The sequence below is a fragment of the Salvelinus fontinalis genome, chromosome 2, assembly GCF_029448725.1.
Source record: "Salvelinus fontinalis isolate EN_2023a chromosome 2, ASM2944872v1, whole genome shotgun sequence".
NCBI lineage: Eukaryota > Metazoa > Chordata > Actinopteri > Salmoniformes > Salmonidae > Salvelinus > Salvelinus fontinalis.
The window spans coordinates 73,715,005-73,738,406 of NC_074666.1; the positions used below are offsets into that span (position 1 = coordinate 73,715,005).

Genomic DNA, 23,402 nt, shown 5'->3' on the forward strand with positions numbered 1-23,402 from the left:
GCCAAGCCAAATTTCTTCAGCCTCCTGAGGATGAAGAGGCACTGTTGTGCCTTCTTCACCACACTGTCTGTATGGGTGGACCATTTCAGATCGTCAGTGATGTGTACGCCGAGGAATCACCTTCTCCACTGCAGTTCCGTCGATGTGGATAGGGGCATGCTCCCTCTGCTGTTTCCTGAAGTCCATGATCAACTCCTTTATTTTGTTGACGTTGAGTGGGAGGTTATTTTCCTGGCACCACTCTCCCAGGGCCCTCACCTCCCTGCTGGCTGTCTCGTCATTGTTGGTAATCAGGCCTCCTACTGATGTTTCGTCTGCAAACTTGATGATTGAGTTGGAGGTGTGCGTGGCCACGCAGTCATGGGTGAACAGGGAGTGCTGAGGATCAGTGAAGTGGAGGTGTTGTTTCCTACCTTCACCACCTGGGGGCAGCCCATCAGGAAGTCCAGGACCCAGTTGCACAAGGTGGGGTTCAGACCCCAGGCCCCCAAGCTTAATGATGAGCTTAGAGGGTACTATGGTGTTGAATGCTGAGCTACAGTCAATGAACAGCATTATGAACAGGTTGTTCAGATGGGATAGGGTAGTTCCAATGTTTTTCCGGTTTATGGATTGGTCTTGAGCAGTCTTTTTCTTGCGTCTTTTTATTTTTTGGGGTCAAGTTGATTCAGATCCAAGAACATAGAATTATGTTTGTTTGCTTCATCTACTGTGTTTGTTTCTGGCAGTGGTAACGTTAGGTTGTAAATGACTTCCTCTCCAGCTTTGGGGCAGCAGGGCCATTCAAGTAGCGCAAAGACACACCTAACCTAGAAGGCCAGCCCAAGGCGGCTCAGGGCTCGACACCCTTGTTTCGTTCAAAGTGAAAACACTACACAAGAAGTGAGGCAGCATAGGGTCGCCCACAACCTGTGGATTTCTGATTTAAAGCACAGGCATGTTAGGAAAAACCTATCTCCAAAAATCCCCCCCATGCAGAGACAGTCAGAATCTGATAAATCTGAGAGATCATTACTCTCAGATTTATCGGGTTTTCATTCCACGGCGGATCAATCACTTGTCATGCACACTTAATGCAACAGCATGTCTGAAATATGTCCAGCACGCTCGAGGCTTAGGAGAGCAAAGCAGAGCAGGGATCTTGATTTGGATGGTGACATAAACTAATATCATTGAGTGTATCAGTTTGATGTGATTTTCTTCCCTGGGGTCATGGGGTGGGAGATAACTCACAGGCTGCTGGGATTGGAAACATGCAGACTGGGAGATCACTGTATGGAAGCAGGTAGGGTAGAGGGAACATGGGGCTGAATATTGGACAGTAGGATACATTTTTACTATGACAGCCTATAGCTCCAGTTTATTATGAGGCCATGATATGGAGAATAATTTCATCAGGACTAAATAAGTAAATCTACAGGGAGGTGTCAGGGATATGACAGGTTGACATGCCCTGTCCGCGCTCCGCTAGGGCCCACGATGATCAAATCACCAGACGACAGACATAGAGTCACAGCTGAGAGGGACTCACCTTGCACTGCATCCATTATTGTGGTGACACCTGGCATTGGGATGTAAAATTGAGTTGAATATTGACCTAGATAAAATGTGACAGCAATACAAGCCATTACGTCTTGTTGGAGGGGACAAGCAGGGGCATGTGTCTGATTTGAGACATGGCAGATATGTCAAAGTCACATCCTTCCAGATGAGGCAGTGTGTCTAAAGGCTAAGTTGTCTTTAAGAGAAAATATTAACTCTCAAACCACCATGTTGTTCTGTTAGTGGAACTAGAATATAAACACTCTGTGAGTGTGGCTACTCTAGTAGTCTGTTTTTATATCAGTGTGCACTATTGTCACAAAGCTGCTTCCCCAATTGTTCTATTTTGGTCACCATCTGCAAAGGCAGGAAACAAATGTCACTTAACAGTAATACTTCTGTGAACTAAGCTATTGACTATACCAAGTCAAAATATTCTCAGAGTGCTTTGTTCTATCCTAGTATAGCTGGCAGTAGTATCAGGAATTTTGGTAATATTATATGATGTGCAATATAGCGTTTATTGAATGTTGTCTAAAGTACAGAAAAAAGAGGCAGAGGCTTTTGGAACTAAGGATTATAGATCCAGCTTGATATTACATTACTTTAAATCACAATGAGGGAGCCATGTTATTGGCGATGGACTAGTTAAGTGTTCCCCAGATGGTGGATCGGGACCCATGCTGGGTCGCAGCTACAATATATTCTCCTGGGTCGCAGCTATATCCTCCTGGGTCGCAGCTAAAGCCTGGGTTCTGGCTACATGTATTGTTTTGTTTATCAGATGGTCCACAAAGCTCTTTAGATAGATCCGAGCTAAACAAAGTCTGGAAACCACGGTAGCAGTGAGGGCCAGTGAATGGGAGTTGAGAGGATACTCAGTGGTTAACAATAAAAGTCTAATTGATTCTAATTTACTCAACAATGCATGACTGGAAGAAGCCGATTCACTGTATTCACAAAAGCATTTTATTATTCCTATTTAAGTGTACTCAAAATGCTCATGAATTACCAGATTAGTTGAAAGGTAATGGATTTTTGGGGATTAGAATGACAGTATTTTATCTTCATGGCTTAGCTAAACCCATAATCACAGGTGAATGGGAAATGAACGGATGATCGGATGAAATAGTTGGCGGTCTTTGCATTAGCGAAGGTCAAATTGTCAATTACACTGTGTGGGGTTAAACTAATCCTTAATACTGAACACATGCATAATGTATGGGAAAGAAAATGACATTTATACTGATTAGACTTGAAAGGGGTTATTATAAAGGAATTCTAATAGGATTTAATGTAAGCATGTCTTTTTCATGTTAACCCATTGTTGAGTACCTACAAATTATAAAGTTTCCTTACTCAAGTCTAAAATGGGATAGGTATTAAACATTGGGCTGGTCAGCTGATGTTTCATTGATGAAAAGCAAGAGAAGAGGTAAAGTTACCAGCAGAGAGCCACGAGGCACCAGCATGCCTATCCAAGGCTTGGAGCATATTGATCAAACTGCCCAGGATGAGACAGGTGTAAGTCTTAGCAGCAGTTTCATGCTCTGAATACGAAATGACCCATTACGTCAACAATGACGAGCACAACAACCCCCCCCCCCCCCTCCACACACACAATCAGATGTACTTACTGTACCACTATGGTCTTAAGATATTGAGCAGGGCTGGGAATTGGGCATGAGGAGAGTGCAGTTACATTTCTAAGCAGAGGCTCCTGAACAGATTTGATGATAGTAACACTGTAAGTAAATAAATGTGTCACCTCAGCTGACTTTCAACCAATCACCTTTAGGACAAAGGAATAGCTGAAAAGGTGTAAAACTAAAATAATTGAATTTCTCAGGCCAGTCCAGAGAAAACAAAACACATCTGGCAGGTGTTAATACAATAACAAATGTAACCCCTTGACCCTTGTTATTTAGTCAAATGTGTTACAGTAGAGACAGGTCTCCCACAGACTACATAAGAGAAGTGGGACAGAGACAGAAATAATTAGCTTCTCTGGTTTGATAAGGAAACAGCAGAGGACAACTGATGTTCTAAGGGAACTGCTTTTACCAACTCACCCACTAGAGGGGGATAAGCAATTCCTCATTGTAAACCCATCTGGTCTGAAAGCCATGGTGAAGATCTTGAAGTATTCTGTTAGGACTGTCTGCCATTAAACAGAGATATAATATCAACTATCACATAGTTAGATCTGGTATCTGTTTAACTCTGTCATCTCCCTCTCCCTAACACTTTTAGCTGGATGAAGGTTTTAAAAAGGCACGGCATAATCTTTGCAGTATCTCTAAGGATTTGCTCAGTAGTAACGGTGCATGGGGAAACGGTCTGAGCCCTTCTAAGTGCCAGACTGGAACAGTGGCAGAAGCTTTGATCTAATCTGGTCTGTGTGCCCTCGCGCCAGCCAGCGGTGACTTGGGCAGAGTCAAGTGAGAGAGAGAGGTCGCTAAACTGAACACATTCCCACTGATAGGAGGCTGGGAGCTGGAGCTGTGAAAACTCCAGCAGACAACTAACACATATCAAATCCAGGCACTGAAAATTGGGGACTTGCAGATTCACAGAGATTACATCTCTAGAGAGCAAAGCATTTGACATGGCAGTGCATTCCAAAATCCAACCCCAGATTACAGAGGTCATAGCGTAGAAAACATTATCTCTTGTCTGTGTAGATTGGGGAAAATCTCCTTCAGACACATCTTCTACCAATGCCTGCATGTCTCACAGTAATGACTGTTTGCATACTTAGAGTATCATAGATTTATTGTAATAGAGTTTGCTTATGTTCATGTTCACTAGTTTCACAGGGGGATTTTGTTTGTTTCTACTGACTCAACATGACACAAAAGTCATAAAACTAGCTTTTCATGACTGCATCATGACGTAAACAGCAACCTGTCTCTTTTCCATGGTCCCAAACTACAGTATTTACCACTCATCTGTTGCAACCAGGCTTAAGAACCAAATAAACTGTGATCTGAAAAAAAATCAACATAAAATACAGTGTAAATGATGTACCCAGAGCTGCATTTTCTATTACAATATCCCTGACTAAAATAAATATCCACAGTGAGTTTTGATCCCTAACATTGGAATAAAGCCTCAAGCCATTGTACAAGTTTGGGGGTGGATTTAGCTCCGTGTAGCACAGTAATAAAAGCCTCTTTCCTGTGTTTTGGAGACTTTGGATTGTGACCAAGCTACAGAACGGGTTTCATGACTATATTGCCCAGCATTATTGCAAATCACAGTGGTGTGAGTTCCACTTTTTGTTGTCAGCAAGGTCAAATTGGGCTAAATGGTCAAATCAATGTTTACACTGTGCTGTAATTACCTCCCGATAGCTGTGTCTCTGTTTGGAATACACCTTGGTAATAGGGGGCATATCGACAAACATAAGTCATCTGATTAAGTCGATGATGACTCATTGGCTGTTGTGTTTAATTCCACATCCCCATTTTACCACAGTAATCCCCCATGTAGGTGACCTTCAGACATCCACCTCAGCTGTTTCACTGCCTTGATTAAACATGTGGAAGGTCAAGCTCTTTTAATGAGATCCTCCTCAAAGACATTAACCCTAAGGTGTTCAATCATACAATGGTCGGATAAGACATGGATAATGTCATTGAAGGAAAGCAATGCATTCCTGCTCTGTGCTCTTAACAGTTTAAGGGATTATCAATCAGCCTGCATGATCAATGACAGAAATATTGCCTATTTTCATGACAGAGGAAACTCAGCAATGATGTCATAAATGGAAAATAGGTATGTCAATCAGCACAACAAATTCATCCTGTTTTTGATATGGTCAATATCTAGCAACTTTCATAATGCCTTTCCATTCTCAACAGCCGTACCATCATTGGTATTCTAGGCTGCTCCGCTACTAATGACGATCTATAATGGTCCTTTCTCAGCCATGTGCTGCTGATAAGGTCCCTGACCAGCAGTGTGATGCAGAAATCCCTACAGTCCTCTGGGAGGCAGGTTTTCAGAGTGGAGACTATATTATCACGTAGTCCAACCAATTACCCCATGAGAACGTCACCACCACTTTACTGGTACACTCCATCTACGCTAACACAAGCCCCTCGTCCCATTCCCTCTGTCAGGCAGGGGTTGAGGAATGGGGGACTGCAGTGGGTCCCCAGCTGTCCAACATGTCTTGATAGGGAGTCACAATCATGCCGTGGGCCATGACACCCGTCAAGGAATACTGAGGATTACATTGTAATCACCCCACTGTGATTCAAACTCATGCTAAATCAGGTCCCCTTGACAGGATACCACACACACACGCACACGCATGCACGCACACACTCACACACACCACACAGAGTCAGGCCCGCAGGCTGCAGTGTGACAGATAAGTCATAGAGGATGACTCTGTCTGACAGAGGGACACAGTATCTGACCAGACATTAAATGGATTGGTGAATGTAATGCTGTAGGATCTAACTCCATTCAATTCCATTGTGAAATACATGATTTTTTTCTACTTTGCCCTACAACTATAAATATCTGGAAGATCAAAACAAGCTAAAGAGTTTCTGGTCGATTTGATCATTTATTCATTACCTGGAACATGAATGTAGGGTTTATGATTTCAAACTAAAAGTGAATCCCTTAACAAACTTTGTTACTGTCACTGTGTCACTGTACTTTGGGAAAATTGCATTGAAGTCTATTAGCTATGCAGTATTTTTAAACACTGATCTTATCAATTCATTTCAAAGGCTCATCTAAGGGAAAACTGTCATCCAAGTTAAGTTACATTAGGTTTTTTCCGTGAACAATGCCTTAGCTACAGCATGTAGCTGCCGTTAAAAAAAACCTCCATGGCCAAAACCAGGTCTCCACCTATTCACAGCACATAATACCCATGCATTCAGACGCTTTGCAGATTAAGTTGGAATAGCTCTGTAGCATTATTTCAAAGGGGGAAAAAACGTCAACGAGAGATAAATGGTAAATCCTTGTTCTCCATTTGTTGCATCTAACAGTAGGCACCATCTGCTGTGTTTGACTGCAGAGTACAACAGTAGTGGGTCCGCAGCTGCCATCCGCAGGCACAGCAACCTGCTCACTGCCTTGTGTTGCACGCCAAACACTCACACAAAAAATAGTACCCTGGGTCTCTCATCATCCACCTGACCCAACCCACCACTCATGGCCGCTTACCTAGAGACACACCTGCACATGAAGCACATGACTCACAGATGAAGCTAAAATGTCTCTAAACTACAGGCAGTTGGTTTGGTTGGCTTACCTGGAGGGATTACTAAGCATTATCACATTGAACAAATGACACTAAACAGTCCCATGTATCTAATACAAATGTCTTTACCCATCTCTCTTCTCTCCTCCTCTCATCCCCACCCTCGTCCCCTCTCTTAGTCAGTAGGTGACTGAGATGGGCGTTCGTCTAGGCCGCTTGAGCGACTCCCCGTGGTGGTGGCCGCTGCTGCTGTTGCTGCTCTGCACTGCCCCCTGGTGCCAAGGTCGGCCTTTCGCAACGCCCTTGCCAGCAGTCAACGTGGCGGTGGTGTTCAGTGGCTCGGCCTACCAGCAGGAGATCAAGGGGCGTCTCAGCAGGGAGAACTTCATGGACCTGCCTTTGGAGGTGAATCCCATCACAGTGCTGGTAAACAACACCAACCCTCGGGCCCTGCTCACACGCATCTGTGACACACTGGCGGCCAACCGCGTACATGGTGTGGTGTTTGAGGACAACATCGGCTCGGAAGCCGTGGCACAGATCCTGGACTTCATTGCCCTGCAGACGGCCGTGCCCATCGTGGGCATCAGCGGGGGCTCCGCCATGGTCCTGCCACACAAGGTCAGTGACCAGGATTGGGCTGGGGGACATTTGGCTGCTAGTGTCTAGGCTGCCTGAGGAACATGCTTAAGTTCAACTTCTTTTTATTTTTGAAATAACCTTGAAGGCCACATTATTTGTTTCCCCAAACGGCTGTAGAGAGTAGCAGCTTAACTGATGTGTGGTTTATGACTACACAGTCACATTACATCAGAGGTTTTAAACCCTTTTTATTCTAGTGACTGTGAAATAAAGAACCGGTAAAGACCCCTGGCACAACTCACAGTACAAATAATAAAACCAAAACAACAAACTCAACAACACAGGTCCCCCAAGGTGAGCAAAGCACTCAGATCTTGAAAGCGCTCCACCACACACACACAGGCCAACCGTCATTAGTCTGGTGATTATCAGAGTCATAATGAACATTAGCAGACACACATTGCCATTTCCAGGTGACTTACAGCACATGATTATAAACTCACTGAATGTTAATGCTGCCCATACAGACACTGTGGGTTTTTTGTATCTGGTGGTTCTAGGCCAGAAAGACTGAAACAACAAGATACGGTGTTAAACCAGGTAGCAGAGGGATGTCCAAATACTGCATCTAATACACTCATTAAAATATGAAGGTCAAAATCGAAACCTGTTAGCCTCTACCACTTCATCCTTGTTCTATTTCTAAACTTCTGGTCCCACCAGACACAAAGATGTTAAACTAGAGAAATCTATTTGTATTTGCTGGTAACAAATTTACAGTTTACAGTTGGACCCCTCATGTCAATAGAGTTATGCAATGATTTGAAATGTTGTATTACCCGGCATCATGCCCTGGAGTTTGCCACCAGTAAATTGTCAGAGGGATGTTTGTGATACAGATTAGACTGCCGTTAAATTGCTTTTAGAGTAAAGCCTCATAGGTTTAGGAGCAATGATCCCTCTCCCAGAGCGTTACACAAAGGGTTCAGCCACAGAGAGAAACTTTAATTAGACTGAAATGGCTGTATTCTCTAACTATACCACCATCAATCTTCCCATAGGACAAACACAGCTCTGCGTTTTGCAGAGAATCACAATACTACTCACAGAGACAGAGAATGCACGTTATCAGCATCATAATACAACTCACAGAGACAGAGAATGCACGTTATCAGCATCATAATACAACTCACAGAGACAGAGAATGCACGTTATCAGCATCATAATACAACTCACAGAGACAGAGAATGCACGTTATCAGCATCATAATACAACTCACAGAGACAGAGAATGCACGTTATCAGCATCATAATACAACTCACAGAGACAGAGAATGCACGTTATCAGCATCACAATACAACTCACGGAGACAGAGAATGCACGTTATCAGCATCATAATACAACTCACAGAGACAGAGAATGCACGTTATCAGCATCACAATACAACTCACGGAGACAGAGAATGCACGTTATCAGCATCATAATACAACTCACAGAGACAGAGAATGCACGTTATCAGCATCACAATACAACTCACGGAGACAGAGAATGCACGTTATCAGCATCATAATACAACTCACAGAGACAGAGAATGCACGTTATCAACATCATAATACTACTCACAGAGACAGAGAATGCACGTTATCAGCATCACAATACAACTCACGGAGACAGAGAATGCACGTTATCAGCATCATAATACAACTCACAGAGACAGAGAATGCACGTTATCAGCATCATAATACAACTCACAGAGACAGAGAATGCACGTTATCAGCATCATAATACTACTCACAGAGACAGAGAATGCACGTTATCAGCATCACAATACTACTCACAGAGACAGAGAATGCACGTTATCAACATCATAATGCAACTCACAGAGACAGAGAATGCACGTTATCAGCATCATAATACTACTCACCGAAACAGAGAATGCACGTTATCAGCATCATAATACAACTCACAGAGAGTGGAGAGGGTAGTAAGTTAGAAGTAAGTTAATTAGTAGTAAGTTTTAAGTTACACATCAGGGACAAACTGAATTGGTCCACCCACACAGACAGCGTTGTGAAGAAGGCGCAGCAGCGCCTCTTCAACCTCAGGAGGCTGAAGAAATTCGGCGTGTCACCAAAAGCACTTACAAACTTCTACAGATGCACAATCGAGAGCATCCTGTCGGGCTGTATCACCGCCTGGTACGGCAACTGCTCCGCCCACAACCGTAAGGCTCTCCAGAGGGTAGTGATGTCTGCACAACGCATCACTGGGGGCAAACTACCTGCCCTCCAGGACACCTACACCACCCGATGTCACAGGAAGGCCATAAAGATCATCAAGGACAACAACCACCCGAGCCACTGCCTGTTCACCCCGCTATTATCTAGAAGGCGAGGTCAGTACAGGTGCATCAAAGCAGGGACCGAGAGACTGAAAAACAGCTTCTATCACAAGGCCATCAAACTGTTAAACAGCCATCACTAACATTGAGTGGCTGCTGCCAAAATACTGACTCAACTCCAGCCCACTTTACTAATGGAAATTGGTGGAAATTGATAAAAAAAATGTATCACTAGCCACTTTAAACAATGCCACTTAATATAATATATGTGTAGATACTGTACTCAATATCATCTACTGCATCTTGCCATCTTTATGTAATACATGTATCACTAGCCACTTTAAAGTATGCCACTTTATGTTTATATACCCTACATTACTCATCTCATATGTATATACTGTACTCTATACCATCTACTGCATCTTGCCTATGCCGCTCTGTACCATCACCCATTCATATATCTTTATGTACATATTCTTTATCCCTTTACACTTGTGTGTATAAGGTAGTAGTTGTGGAATTGTTATGTTAGATTACTCGTTGGTTATTACTGCATTGTCGGAACTAGAAGCACAAGCATTTCGCTACACTTGCATTAACATCTGCTAACCATGTGTATGGGACAAATACAATTTGATTTGATTGGATTTGATTTGCGTGACAGAGAATGCACGATATCAGCATCATAATACTACTCACAGAGACAGAGAATGCACGTTATCAGCATCACAATACTACTCACAGAGACAGAGAATGCACGTTATCAGCATCATAATACTACTCACCGAGACAGAGAATGCACGTTATCAACATCATAATACAACTCACAGAGACAGAGAATGCACGTTATCAGCATCATAATACAACTCACAGAGACAGAGAATGCACGTTATCAACATCATAATACAACTCACAGAGACAGAGAATGCACGTTATCAGCATCATAATACAACTCACAGAGACAGAGAATGCACGTTATCAACATCCTAATACAACTCACAGAGACAGAGAATGCACGTTATCAGCATCATAATACTACTCACAGAGACAGAGAATGCACGTTATCAGCATCACAATACTACTCACAGAGACAGAGAATGCACGTTATCAACATCATAATACAACTCACAGTGACAGAGAATGCACGTTATCAGCATCATAATACAACTCACAGAGACAGAGAATGCACGTTATCAGCATCATAATACAACTCACAGAGACAGAGAATGCACGTTATCAGCATCATAATACAACTCACAGAGACAGAGAATGCACGTTATCAGCATCATAATACAACTCACAGTGACAGAGAATGCACGTTATCAGCATCATAATACAACTCACAGAGACAGAGAATGCACGTTATCAGCATCATAATACAACTCACAGTGACAGAGAATGCACGTTATCAGCATCATAATACAACTCACAGAGACAGAGAATGCACGTTATCAGCATGATAATACAACTCACAGAGACAGAGAATGCACGTTATCAGCATCATAATACAACTCACAGAGACAGAGAATGCACGTTATCAGCATCATAATACAACTCACAGAGACAGAGAATGCACGTTATCAGCATCATAATACAACTCACAGAGACAGAGAATGCACGTTATCAGCATCATAATACAACTCACAGAGACAGAGAATGCACGTTATCAGCATCATAATACAACCCACAGAGACAGAGAATGCACGTTATCAGCATCATAATACTACTCACAGAGACAGAGAATGCACGTTATCAGCATCATAATACAACTCACAGAGACAGAGAATGCACGTTATCAGCATCATAATACAACTCACAGAGACAGAGAATGCACGTTATGAGCATCATAATACTACTCACAGAGACAGAGAATGCACGTTATCAGCATCATAATACAACTCACAGAGACAGAGAATGCACGTTATCAGCATCATAATACAACTCACAGAGACAGAGAATGCACGTTATCAGCATCATAATACAACTCACAGAGACAGAGAATGCACGTTATCAGCATCATAATACAACTCACAGAGACAGAGAATGCACGTCATCAGCATCATAATACAACTCACAGAGACAGAGAATGCACGTTATCAGCATCATAATACAACGCACAGAGACAGAGAATGCACGTTATCAGCATCATAATACAACTCACAGAGACAGAGAATGCACATTATGAGCATCACATCTTTATTGGTTCTATGCAAATTGATGTAGGCTGAGGATACAGAGGACTGGTGGGGCATAGCTCGCCAATCCACCGACCATAAACAAAGCGTTTATTCAGCGGGGGAAATGGAGGGTGATAAACAGAATGGCTGACCTCGGCCGGTCAGAGCAAGAAGAGAATACTGCCGCATTGTAATGTCTAATCAATTCTAGTAATTTCAGCTCCGGTAGCTGGCTGTTTGAGTATGCGGCACACAGGGAACTGAGTAGCGGAAAATATGAGGTCTGGCCGCCACCCTCGATTTCCATCAGTTAATCCACAGCTCAAATAGGATTTTCTCTCCCTCATGTTTGTGAGATTTTCCTAATAAACGTGAGAAACGTGTTCCTCCACAACAGGAGACGGCCAGGGCCATGGACTCACAGTACCTTGATTATGCATTCACATTCATACAAATCCTCATGGGGTTGCGGTTCAATAGAGAGCTGGTAAAAAAATGGATGCATTCCAACTCAATTGAATTTAAATACATTTTTCGAAACAAAATATTGATTCATTGATTCAATCTTTACTTTGTGTGTGGCCGAGATGATTGAGAGGGAATGTGTATTTGTTAGAAGTAACCCGGGGTCCATCAACAAAACAGTAATCAATATAGGGCCCAACAGACTGGCTGGTGTATTAGACACTGTGCTTTGTTACATCCAGCAACCTCGTCTCCCAACAGCTGTCGTTGTAATTGGAATTTCCTTATTCCAGTCCACACATTACTGGACGGCTCCCTTGTCAAATAGCCACATTAATTCAAGGAAACATGTTGGGCAATCAGGGCATGGGCATTGCTTCTTATGGGCAATAAAAGGGGTGTCACTGGCTAGCTAATACCTCCAGCAGGTCATTTACACATTTAATTACGCCAAGTTGGGGAACACAACAGCTAATCATTCATGATAAAATCCAACATAAATAAAATTGGAAAAATGCAATTATCTAAAAGTTTAAGCAGTTTAATTGAGAGTGTGTGGTAATTACTATGTGTACTACAGTTGAAGTTGGAAGTTTACATACACTTAGGTTGGAGTCATTAAAACTCGTTTTTCAAACACTCCACAAATTTCTTGTTAACAAACTATAGTTTTGGCAAGTCGGTTAGGACATCTACTTTTGTTCCAACAATTGTTTTCAGACAGATTATTTCTCTTATAATTCACTGTATCACAATTCCAGTGGGTCAGAAGTTCACGTACACTAAGTTGACTGTGCCTTTAAACAGCTTGGAAAATTCCAGAAAATGATGTCATGGCTTTAGAAGCTTCTGATAGGCTAATTGACATAATTTGAGTCAATTGGAGGTGTACCTGTGGATGTATTTCAAGGCCTACCTTCAAACTCAGTGCCTGTTTGCTTGACATCACGGGAAAATCAAAAGAAATCAGCCAAGACCTCCACAAGTCTGGTTCCTCCTTGGGAGCAATTTCCAAACGCCTGAAGATACCATGTTCATCTGTACAAACAATAGTACACAAGTATAAACACCACGGGACCACGCAGCCGTCATACCGCTCAGGAAGGAGACGTGTTCTGTCTCCTAGAGATGAACGTACTTTGGTGCGAAAAGGGCAAATCAATCCCAGAACAACAGCAAAGGACCTTGTGAAGATGCTGGAGGAAACAGGTACAAAAGTATCTATATCCAGAGCAAAACGAGTCCTATATCAACATAACCTGAAAGGCCGCTCAGCATGAAAGAAGCCACTGCTCCAAAACCATCATAAAAAAAACAGACTACGGTTTGGAAAATGTTGTGGATATATTGATACATCTCATGACATCAGTCAGGAAGTTAAAGCTTGGTCGCAAATGGGTCTTCCAAATGGACAATGACCCCAAGCATACTCCAAAGTTGTGGCAAAATGGCTAAAGTACAACAAAGTCAAGGTATTGGAGTGGCCATCACAAAGCCCTGACCTCAACCCTATTGAAAATTTGTAGAACTGAAAAAGCGTGTGCGAGTAAGGAGGCCTACAAACCTGACTCAGTTACACCAGCTCTGTCAGGAGGAATGGGCCAAAATTCACCCAACTCATTGTGGGAAGCTTGTGGAAGGCTACCCAAAACGTTTGACCCAAGTTAAACAATTTAAAGGCAATGCTACCAAATACTAATTGAGTGTATGTAAACTTCTGACCCACTTTGAATGTGATGAAAGAAATATAAGCTGAAATAATTTTTTCTCTCTACTATTATTCTGACATTTCACATTCTTAAAATAAAGTGGGGATCCTAACTGACCTAAGACAGGGAATTTTTGCTAGGATTAAATGTCAGGAATTGTGAAATGTATATGTATTTGGCTAAGGTTTATGTAAACTTCCGACTTCAACTGTATGTACAATACTGTGAAGGCTAGTTCGTAATGACACATGGGCCATGTAACTTGGCTTATAATCAGTTATACGAACGTTAGATCATGCAATAACAACGTAATAATAATAGTACAATACAAAACACAAGGCTTGAATGCAGAGCAGAGAACACTTAATGTTGTTGGATCCAGAGTTGATGGCAGAGAGAGAAACTGAAGTGGCACAGACCTCATTAGAGGCTGGCATAGAGCCTTGCCCACGGCATGGTGGCACTCACGGGCTCAGACTGATTAGAAGAGCTCTGTCTTTATAAAAAACCAAGGCCACCAACAGCCCCTGCCAGAGCAGGTGGAGACAAGTATGGCGGAAGGTGATGTCCATCAGCACATCTGTTTCGTGTCCCTGAGCCTGAACATGAATGGTACCTTTCCACAGGAAACAGAGGTAGTTTGCAGCTAGCGCAGCCTTGTGCAGTGATGTCATCCTTCCTATGGCTTAAGTCAACTAAACTGTCTTCACTGGAACAATTAGTGGACAATGGACTCAAATCCAGGCTTGGGCTGGTCTATATGCTACTTACACAATGTGTGCCAGTACCAAACAGAGTGATGTAAATGTTCAAAGATACAATCCTATGGAAAAGTGAGTTAATTTACAGAATATGGAAATAAACGCTCACAAAATGTGTTTATGTGCTTACGCACTGGACATGAATATTCATGACTACATTTAAAATGTGATGGCACTTAAATGTCACCACTTCAGATGCAGCCATTTATGTGAACCTTTAAGATACCTTTAAATTAGCTTTTCAATGAGGCTGAGCGATTGCTCACCATTGATTGGTTAGTGGGACACCGTCCAAGCTGGTTGACAAGCCAACTCAATCACTTAAAATGTTGTCTCTGAGAAAGCCTGGAGTTTGATCTCGCTCGAAGAGGAAGGCGAAAATTAACTGAGAACAGATTCCTATCCTGAGGAGATTTTGCTCAATTAGCATGTTGATTAGCTAAATTACAATAAACCATTAGAAACCTATTATTCCCTTTTTCTCTCGCAATTAGAAAAAGTTGAAACAATCATTGGATAATCAATAGCCTAGCAGACACAAAGAATACAATCAATGGAATGTATGTGGGTGAGGACAAACAGGGTTTTACAAGAAGTATAGGACAAATTCAGACAAACCCAACTGAATGTGCTTGTCTGTTGTCTATCTGTTGTCTGTCTGCAGTCATCGAACAGAGAGAGAGCTTCCTTAACAGAGGATTCTAATCTAGCTGTGAGGCATGCAGCCATATATCACCTTCTGATGGAATTTAAATAAAATCTGCTTCACCATTGCCAATCAATCATGGCTAACACGCATGCCTGGAATGTTAAAATGCAAGGGGGGCTTTGGTGCATTCATTCCCACTGGGGATTTACAACCAGGGGTGACTGGTGGCTGCTATGTACGACATGACGGTAGAGATGCTTCAGCCTTATCCTCCTCTTCCTTCTCAGGATGAAACACATATGTAGGATCTTCATTTGACCAGTTTCTCACAGCTGGAAAATAATCCTACAGCAACAGGAAATTTATATTATTGTGTGGATTATAATTAATGAACATTTTTGTAGGGGTTGATACATTTTTTGTTTGGGCAAATCAAGTGTGACATTTTTAAGTGATAATTACAAACTTTAGAAGCATTTTTAAACATTGAATACACTACACGTTGGCATTTCCTGCTATACAGGACATTTCCTGCACCAACAGGGTGATCAAATTAAGATCCTATGTGTAGGACAAACACAGAATCACATGCATACTGGGGAAATGTACTTACAAACCAGTGGATGCTGCTGAGGGGAGGACGGCTCATAATAATGTCTGGAACGGATTAAATGGAATGGCATCATACAAATGGAAACTGTAAGGACCGACTCTGGGAGACGAGAAGCAAGTACAGGGAGTGAAAATGTAATGGATAATAGACAAGAAACAAACAAGGACAGCATCTTGACAGGGTAAAATATAACCACATCAATGCTGACACAGGGAACAAACTGAGGAGCAGACAGATATAGAGGGGCAATCAACAAAGTAATGGAGTCCGGGTGATTCCAATATTGTGCAGATGCACGTAATGATGGTGACAGGTGTGCGTAATGATGGACCGTCTGGCACCCTTGAGCGCCAGAGAGGGGAAGCGGGGGCAGGCGTGACAGGAAACCATGTGTTTGGTGTATTTGATACCATTCCAACCATTATGCTCCAGCCATTACCACAAGCCCTTCCTCCCCAAAGAAGGTGTCACCAACCTCCTGTGAAAGAAACAACGGTACCCAAATTATGATTTGATATGTACTATATTACATGTGATTTTTGACTAAGTCATGTTTTAACATGATTCACAAGGGGAATAGCAGGGTACAGTCATGTATCAAATGTTTAACCACAACACACTTGCAGCAAAGCCCAATAGACGGAGACATGAGTAGTAGTCCCAGGTAGACAAGACAACCTTCAGACTGTGTCTGTCCAGCCGTCTCGCTTCACACACCTATCATTGGGGACCGAATCCTAATTTGAGATTTATGGATGCAACCCACATTTTTTTATTACATCTTAGATCTCCCATTGACATGAATGCATAATTTATGCACACGTTTAAATTTATCTTAAGTTAGGATTGGGTCCAGAGTCTCTTTGCTTCAGTGGTCCGGAGAGGTGTGGGAAATAGGGCGAGCAGCAGCAGCAGCAGCAGCAGACCTCGTTTCTCAGAGCAGGAAGGGGAGCCTGTGGCCCATCCCTAAAGTAGAGCAACCTTTTTCTCCCTTCCTTTCTTCACATCCTAAACCTACTTGTGTCCCTCTCTACCTCGTTGCTTTGCATCCTGGGGCCAGTGACACAGATACAGTACGAACTGTCTAGACAGGGCTAAATAGGCTGGGATGGTTTTCAGAGGAACTGTATGGGAATCTGCAATCTCAGTAGGGATGCATGAATACATAAGAAAATCACCTAATATATGTTTTGTCCTGGTTTTCTGCAAGTCAAATGCATATAATACTAGATCATTTAGCATAAGAATTACAGAGTACAATACAATTCAGACAGACTAATGAATTTGTGCTCACTTTAGTGTTACAATGTAATATAAATGCATTCAAAATTGATATAATAACACTCAAACGTACAATATGATTGTAATTCAGTGCTATGTGTTACTGCATTTAGATCTCCTCTATCGTTGTGAGGAAGGACAAATGACTACGGCGGTGTACGTCTGTTCCTCGGCCCTGCGCAGGGTCCCTGTGACGTCAGCACATAGGACGAGCACATGACGACAGTGCCAGGGCACATCACGCTGGGAGTTGCAGGCGGACATATGCCGCAGCAAAGATCCATGTCCAGAAGTCACTCACCATCGGAGAGAGAGAGAGGGAGAGCGACAGAGAAAGAGAGAGAGGGAGAGAGAGAGCAGGCTGCCATGTGCTCCTCTTGCACTAAGGGAGGAAGAATAGAGAAAGAGAGAACAAGAGAGAACAAGGGAGAGCACGTCGGCGTCTTTCTCTCCACCGGCCCTTCTGGAAGGGCTACTCGCTGCCGGGCTCCCTCCCTCCCTCAGATTTATTTTGCAACTTCTGAATCATTTACAACACAGTACAGACCCCCTGCTCTAATCTCTCAAGCCCCTAGGATCACCATTTCAGGTGTCCTTGCAGTTGCAACTTTGTGTTTCATTGAAAATCCTAATTTCTTTTCCTTAGTTAAAAAAAAAAACAATCTATCTCCATCAATAATTAGCGACAGCTCTTTGTTTCTGTGAGAGTCCTTCAAATGCCCACCATTGGTCCAGATATTTAAAACAAATCAGTAGCCTAAACTTTGTGTGTAGAGAGCATTGTATTCTGAAAAGAAAATCTGTTGTATTGGGGTTCTTGACTACTGACTAGTGGTCCTTTAAAAGCATCTGTGCAGTGATATATATGGCTTTTATCTCTCATCCGGCACTGACAGAAATGGCCGCCACGCTTCGCGTTCCTAGGAAACTATGCAGTATTTTGTTTTTTTATGTGTTATTTCTTACATTGTTACCCCAGGAAATCTTAGGTTTTATTACATACAGTCGGGGAGGAACTATTGGATATAAGAGCAACGTCAACTCACCAACATTACGACCAGGACTTTCCCGAAGCGGAGCCTCTGTTTGGCCCACCACCCAGGACAATGGCTCGGATCCCAGCCGGCGACCCAAAACAATGATGCCACAGGAGGGACAGACGTAGCGGTCTTCGCGCACCGCACCCGAGCATACTACTCGACAATGTCCAGTCTCTTGACAACAAGGTAGACGAAATCCAAGCAAGGGTTGCCTTCCAAAAAGACATCAGAGAATGTAACGTTCATTGTTTCACGGAAACATGGCTCACTTGGGATACGCTATCGGAGTCGGTACAGCCACCTGGTTTCTTCACGCTTCGCGCCGACAGAAACAAGCATCTCTCTGGTAAGAAGAAGTGTGGGGTGTATGCCTTATGATTAACGAGACGTGGTGTGATCATAACAACATACAGGAACTCAAGTCCTTTTGTTCACCTGACATAGAATTCCTCACAATCAAATGCCGACCGCATTATCTACCAAGAGAATTCTCTTCAATCATAATCACAGTTGTGTATATTCCCCCCCCCCCCCCCCCCCCCCCAAGCAGACACATCAACGGCCCTGAACAAACTTCATTTGACTCTATGTGAACTGGAAACCACATATCCTGAGGCTGCATTTATTGTAGCTGGGGATTTTAACAAGGCTAATCTGAAAACAACGCTCCCTAAATTTTATCAGCATATCGTGCATATAGCATACCAACCCGAGCACTCCTGGATCATTGTTATTCTAACTTCCGCAACGCATATAAGGCCTGATAGGCTTGATTACCAACAACGACGAGACGGCCTACTGGGAGGAGGTGAGGGCCCTCGGAGTGTGGTGTCAGGAAAATAACCTCACACTCAATGTCAACAAAACAAAGGAGATGATCGTGGACTTCAGGAAACAGCAGAGGGAGCAGCCCCCTATCTACATCGACGGGACAGTAGTGGAGAGGGTGGAAAGTTTTAAGTTCCTCGGCATACACATTACGGACAAACTGAAATGGTCCACCCACACAGACAGCGTTGTGAAGAAGGTGCAGCAGCGCCTCTTCAACCTCAGGAGGCTGAAGAAATTTGGCTTGTCACCAAAAACACTCAGAAACTTTTACAGATGCACAATCGAGAGCATCCTGTCGGGCTGTATCACCGCCTGGTACGGCAACTGCTCCGCCCACAACCGTAAGGCTCTCCAGAGGGTAGTGAGGTCTGCACAACGCACCCCCGGTGGCAAACTACCTGCCCTCCAGGACACCTACACCACCCGATGTCACAGGAAGGCCGAAAAGATCATCAAGGACAACAACCACCTGAGCCACTGCCTGTTCACCCCGCTATCATCCAGAAGGCGAGGTCAGTACAGGTGCATCAAAGCGGGGACCAAGAGACTGAAAAACAGCTTCTATCTCAAGGCCATCAGACTGTTAAACAGCAATCACTAACATTGAGTGGCTGCTGCCAACATACTGACTCAACTCTAGCCACTTTAATAATGGAAAATTTGATTTAATAAATGTATTACTAGCCACTTTAAACAATGCCACTTTATATAATGTTTACATACCCTACATTACTTATCTCATATGTATATACTGTACCCTATACCATCTGCTGCATCTTGCCTATGCCGTTCGGCCATCACTTATTCATATATTTTTATGTACATATTCTTATTCATTCCTTTACACTTGTGTGTATAAGGTAGTTGTTGTGAAATTGTTAGGTTAGATTACTTGTTAGATATTACTGCATGGTCGGAACTAGAAGCACAAGCATTTCGCATCTGCTAACCATGTGTATGTGACAAATACAATTTGATTTGATCTGACCCCGATTCAACCCCTTTGTAAAGCATTCAGCTGCTAGTCTTTTACTCACAAAGCACTCAAGCAAAGAGCCAGTTGGCTAGTATAAAGCATAAAATTAGGGAGAAGACATGAGATATATGTTTTTGTTACAGTATATAAAGACACATCACTCTATCTTGTTGTTTGTAAGCAGATTGCAGAAGACAACTTACCACTGACCAGACTCCACAGCTTGGGACATTTCTGCAGATAGTACTCTAAATACCCCAATTCATGGTGTTCAGTTCAAAATAATACTATAAAAAATTGCTGACACCATTCAAACCAATAAGGGGATGGAACATTAAAGCCAGTCATCTCAGAATATTATTTTTTTTGCAGATAGAACCTTGTAGTCCTAAATTCTCACAGTGCCAGTGGAAGCTAAGCTGTTAACTAGATGCCTTTTAGTCTTCTTTGTGAAATGTACACACTTACAGTACAGAGGCACAATGGGACGTCAGTCTATAGTCACAACCCTTTCATGGAAACAACAACGCCATATACTAATCACCATCAACATAAAGAAACAAACATCTGGCAAACATCTGGCCCTACACCTATAGTAGAACGTAGTATTGGTAATGGACACCTGTTTCCAACCAGATTCTCTTAAATCCCCCCAAGCCATGTGATTTGGACAGTATTGTCCATGTCTAACAGAATGTATCATCAGATATGGTTTGTGTCCTGATCCAGCATGGTTAAGAACTCCTGAGTGGCGCAGCAGTCTAAGGCACTGTATATCAGTGCTAGAGGTGTCACTACAGACCCTGGTTTGATTCCAGGCTGTATCACAACTGGCTGTGATTTGGAGTCCAATAGGGCGGTGCACAATTGGCCCAGTGTTGTCCGGGGTAAGCTGTCATTGTAAATAAGAATTTGTTCTTAACTGTCTTGCCTAGTTAAATAAATAAAAAGATCTTTAGCATGCTGGGTACGGCTGTAGCTGAGCCTATGGCTGTCCGCTGTCCATGCTCAGGGCTCATTTGGACTACAGTACAGTTCTAATTGAGTGGTTGCTACCACACTTCTCTAGATAGAACCTTAGGGTGTTTTTGGCTGAGAGTCACAGTGTGATCGTGTACACATACTACACACAGGCACATACACACACAAACACACACACATGCCCTGGAGCAAATTGATTTTACACTCTGCCAGATGAATACTCATGGCATACAAGTGGTGAAAAAGGCTGCACGCACAGAAAGAAGGCAGTAACTTAAACAGATTTGCTGCGGGACACTGAGAGGAGTTAGAACATTGTAGATGTATGTCATATTCGCAACCTGCTCCTTTACTAACCTGCATAACACCCTTGCTCTTGCTAAGCAAATGTTGCAAGATGTTTTATTGTCCCTTCTACTGTATCACATCTACAGTACCTCCAAGGTAATATAGGAGGAGGTATTTTGTATATGGAAAAGGGTAGAAAACAAATAGCTAAATGTTCAATGTTACTAATTGAAATAGAAACAGAGAGGATGTGATATTCAGAGCAATGAGAACGGTCAGTGGAGACACTCAGAGGAATAAACCAGTATGATGTCTGACATCAGGAGACACACAGATGGTTCTAACCTACTTTAGACTTCTCTGAAGGACAACAAGGAGACAGAATGAAACAGCAGAACAAGAGAACAGAGTAGTCCTGGTCTCTGGATACCTGGCTTTCTGTAACCCCAAACCTCAACAAGCTTCATGACCATGACAGAGACAGAGCACAGTCCCCTAGAGAAGGAAAGGGACAGGTATGGTCCAGCTTGAGTGAAGCAGTGACTTCTGGTTACTGCTCTGATAGCATCAAGGAAAAATGGCACACAGTGCCTTCAGAAAGTATTCACACCTCTTGACCTTTTTCCATATTTTGTTGTGTTACAAAGTGGGATTAAAATGGATTTAACTGTCATTTTTTTTGTCAACAATCTACACAAAAAACAAACAAAATATATATATATATATCTTGATTAGATAAGTATGTTAGAATCACCTTTGACAGCTATTACAGTTGTGAGTCTTTCTGGGTAAGTCTCTAAAAGTGTTCCACACGTGGATTGTGCAATATTTTCCATTATTCTTTTCAAAATTCTTCAAGCTCTGTCAAGTTGGTTGTTGATCATTGCTAGACAACCATTTTCAGGTCTTGTCATAAATGTTCCAATAGATTTAAGTCAAAACTGTAACTCGGCCACTCAGGAACATTCACTGCCTTCTTGGTTAGCAACTCCAGTGTAGATTTGGCCTTATGTGTAAGGTTATTGTCCTGCTGAAAGGTGAATTAATCTCCCAGTGTCTGGTGGAAAGCAGACTACACCATGTCTTCCTCTATGATTTTGCCTGTACTTAGCTCCATTCAGCTTATTTTTTTATCCTGAGTCCTCCCCAGTCCTTAACTCTTTCAAGCATACCTATAACATGATGTAGCCACCACTATGCTTGAAAATATGGAGAGTGGTACTCAGTCATGTGTTATATTGGATTTGCCTCAAACATAACACTTTGTATTCAGGACAAAAGTTAATTGCTTTGCCACATTTTCTTGAAGTATTATTTTAGTGCCTTGTTGCAAACAAGTTTTGGAATATTTTTATTCGGTAAAGGCTTACTTTTTTTTCACTCTGTCAATTAGGTTAGTATTGTGGAGTAACTAAAATTACTAATACTGAAGGGTTTCTCGGTATCACAGCCATTAAACTCTGTAAATGTTTTTCTTTCCTTCCTTCTTTTCTTTCCAAAACACTTGAGAGTGCTGTCTCTGATTAACTTTCACGTTATCTCTATCAAAATGATCTTCTAGACCCTAACCAGTCAGGCTTCAAGATGGGTCCCTCAACCGAGACTGCTCTTCTCTGTGTCACGGAGACTCTCCGCACTGCCAAAGCTGACTCTGTCCCCTCTGTTCTCATCCTCCTAGATCTATACGCTGTCTTTGACACCAACCATCAGATCCTCCTCTCCACCCTCTCAGGGCTGGGCGTCTCAAGCGCTGCATATTATTGGATTGCATCCTTCCTGGCAGGCTGCTCCTACCAGGTGACGTAGAGAGGATCTGTCTGCACAACTAACTCACTACTGGTGTCCCCCAGGACTCGGTTCTAGGCACTCTCCTTTTCTCTCTATACACCAAGCCACTCGGCTCCATCATATCATCACATGGTCTCTCCTATCA

General features: G+C 42.7%; 1 protein-coding gene across 3 annotated transcripts in view; it reads left to right on the top strand.

The window, feature by feature from the left end:
- The window catches only part of LOC129825350 (glutamate receptor ionotropic, NMDA 2C-like), an 85,857-nt gene that overhangs the window by 24,356 nt on the left and 38,099 nt on the right, over window positions 1-23,402 (top strand). For 2 of the 3 annotated variants that reach the window (XM_055885384.1, XM_055885393.1), the window contains exon 2: window positions 6,955-7,396. In XM_055885384.1, coding sequence (XP_055741359.1) covers window positions 6,971-7,396 — 426 coding nt within the window. In that variant the 5' untranslated portion in view covers window positions 6,955-6,970. Of the gene's footprint in view, window positions 1-6,954; window positions 7,397-23,402 lie in introns of those variants that run through there. The other variant, XM_055885403.1, reaches the window with a different exon arrangement.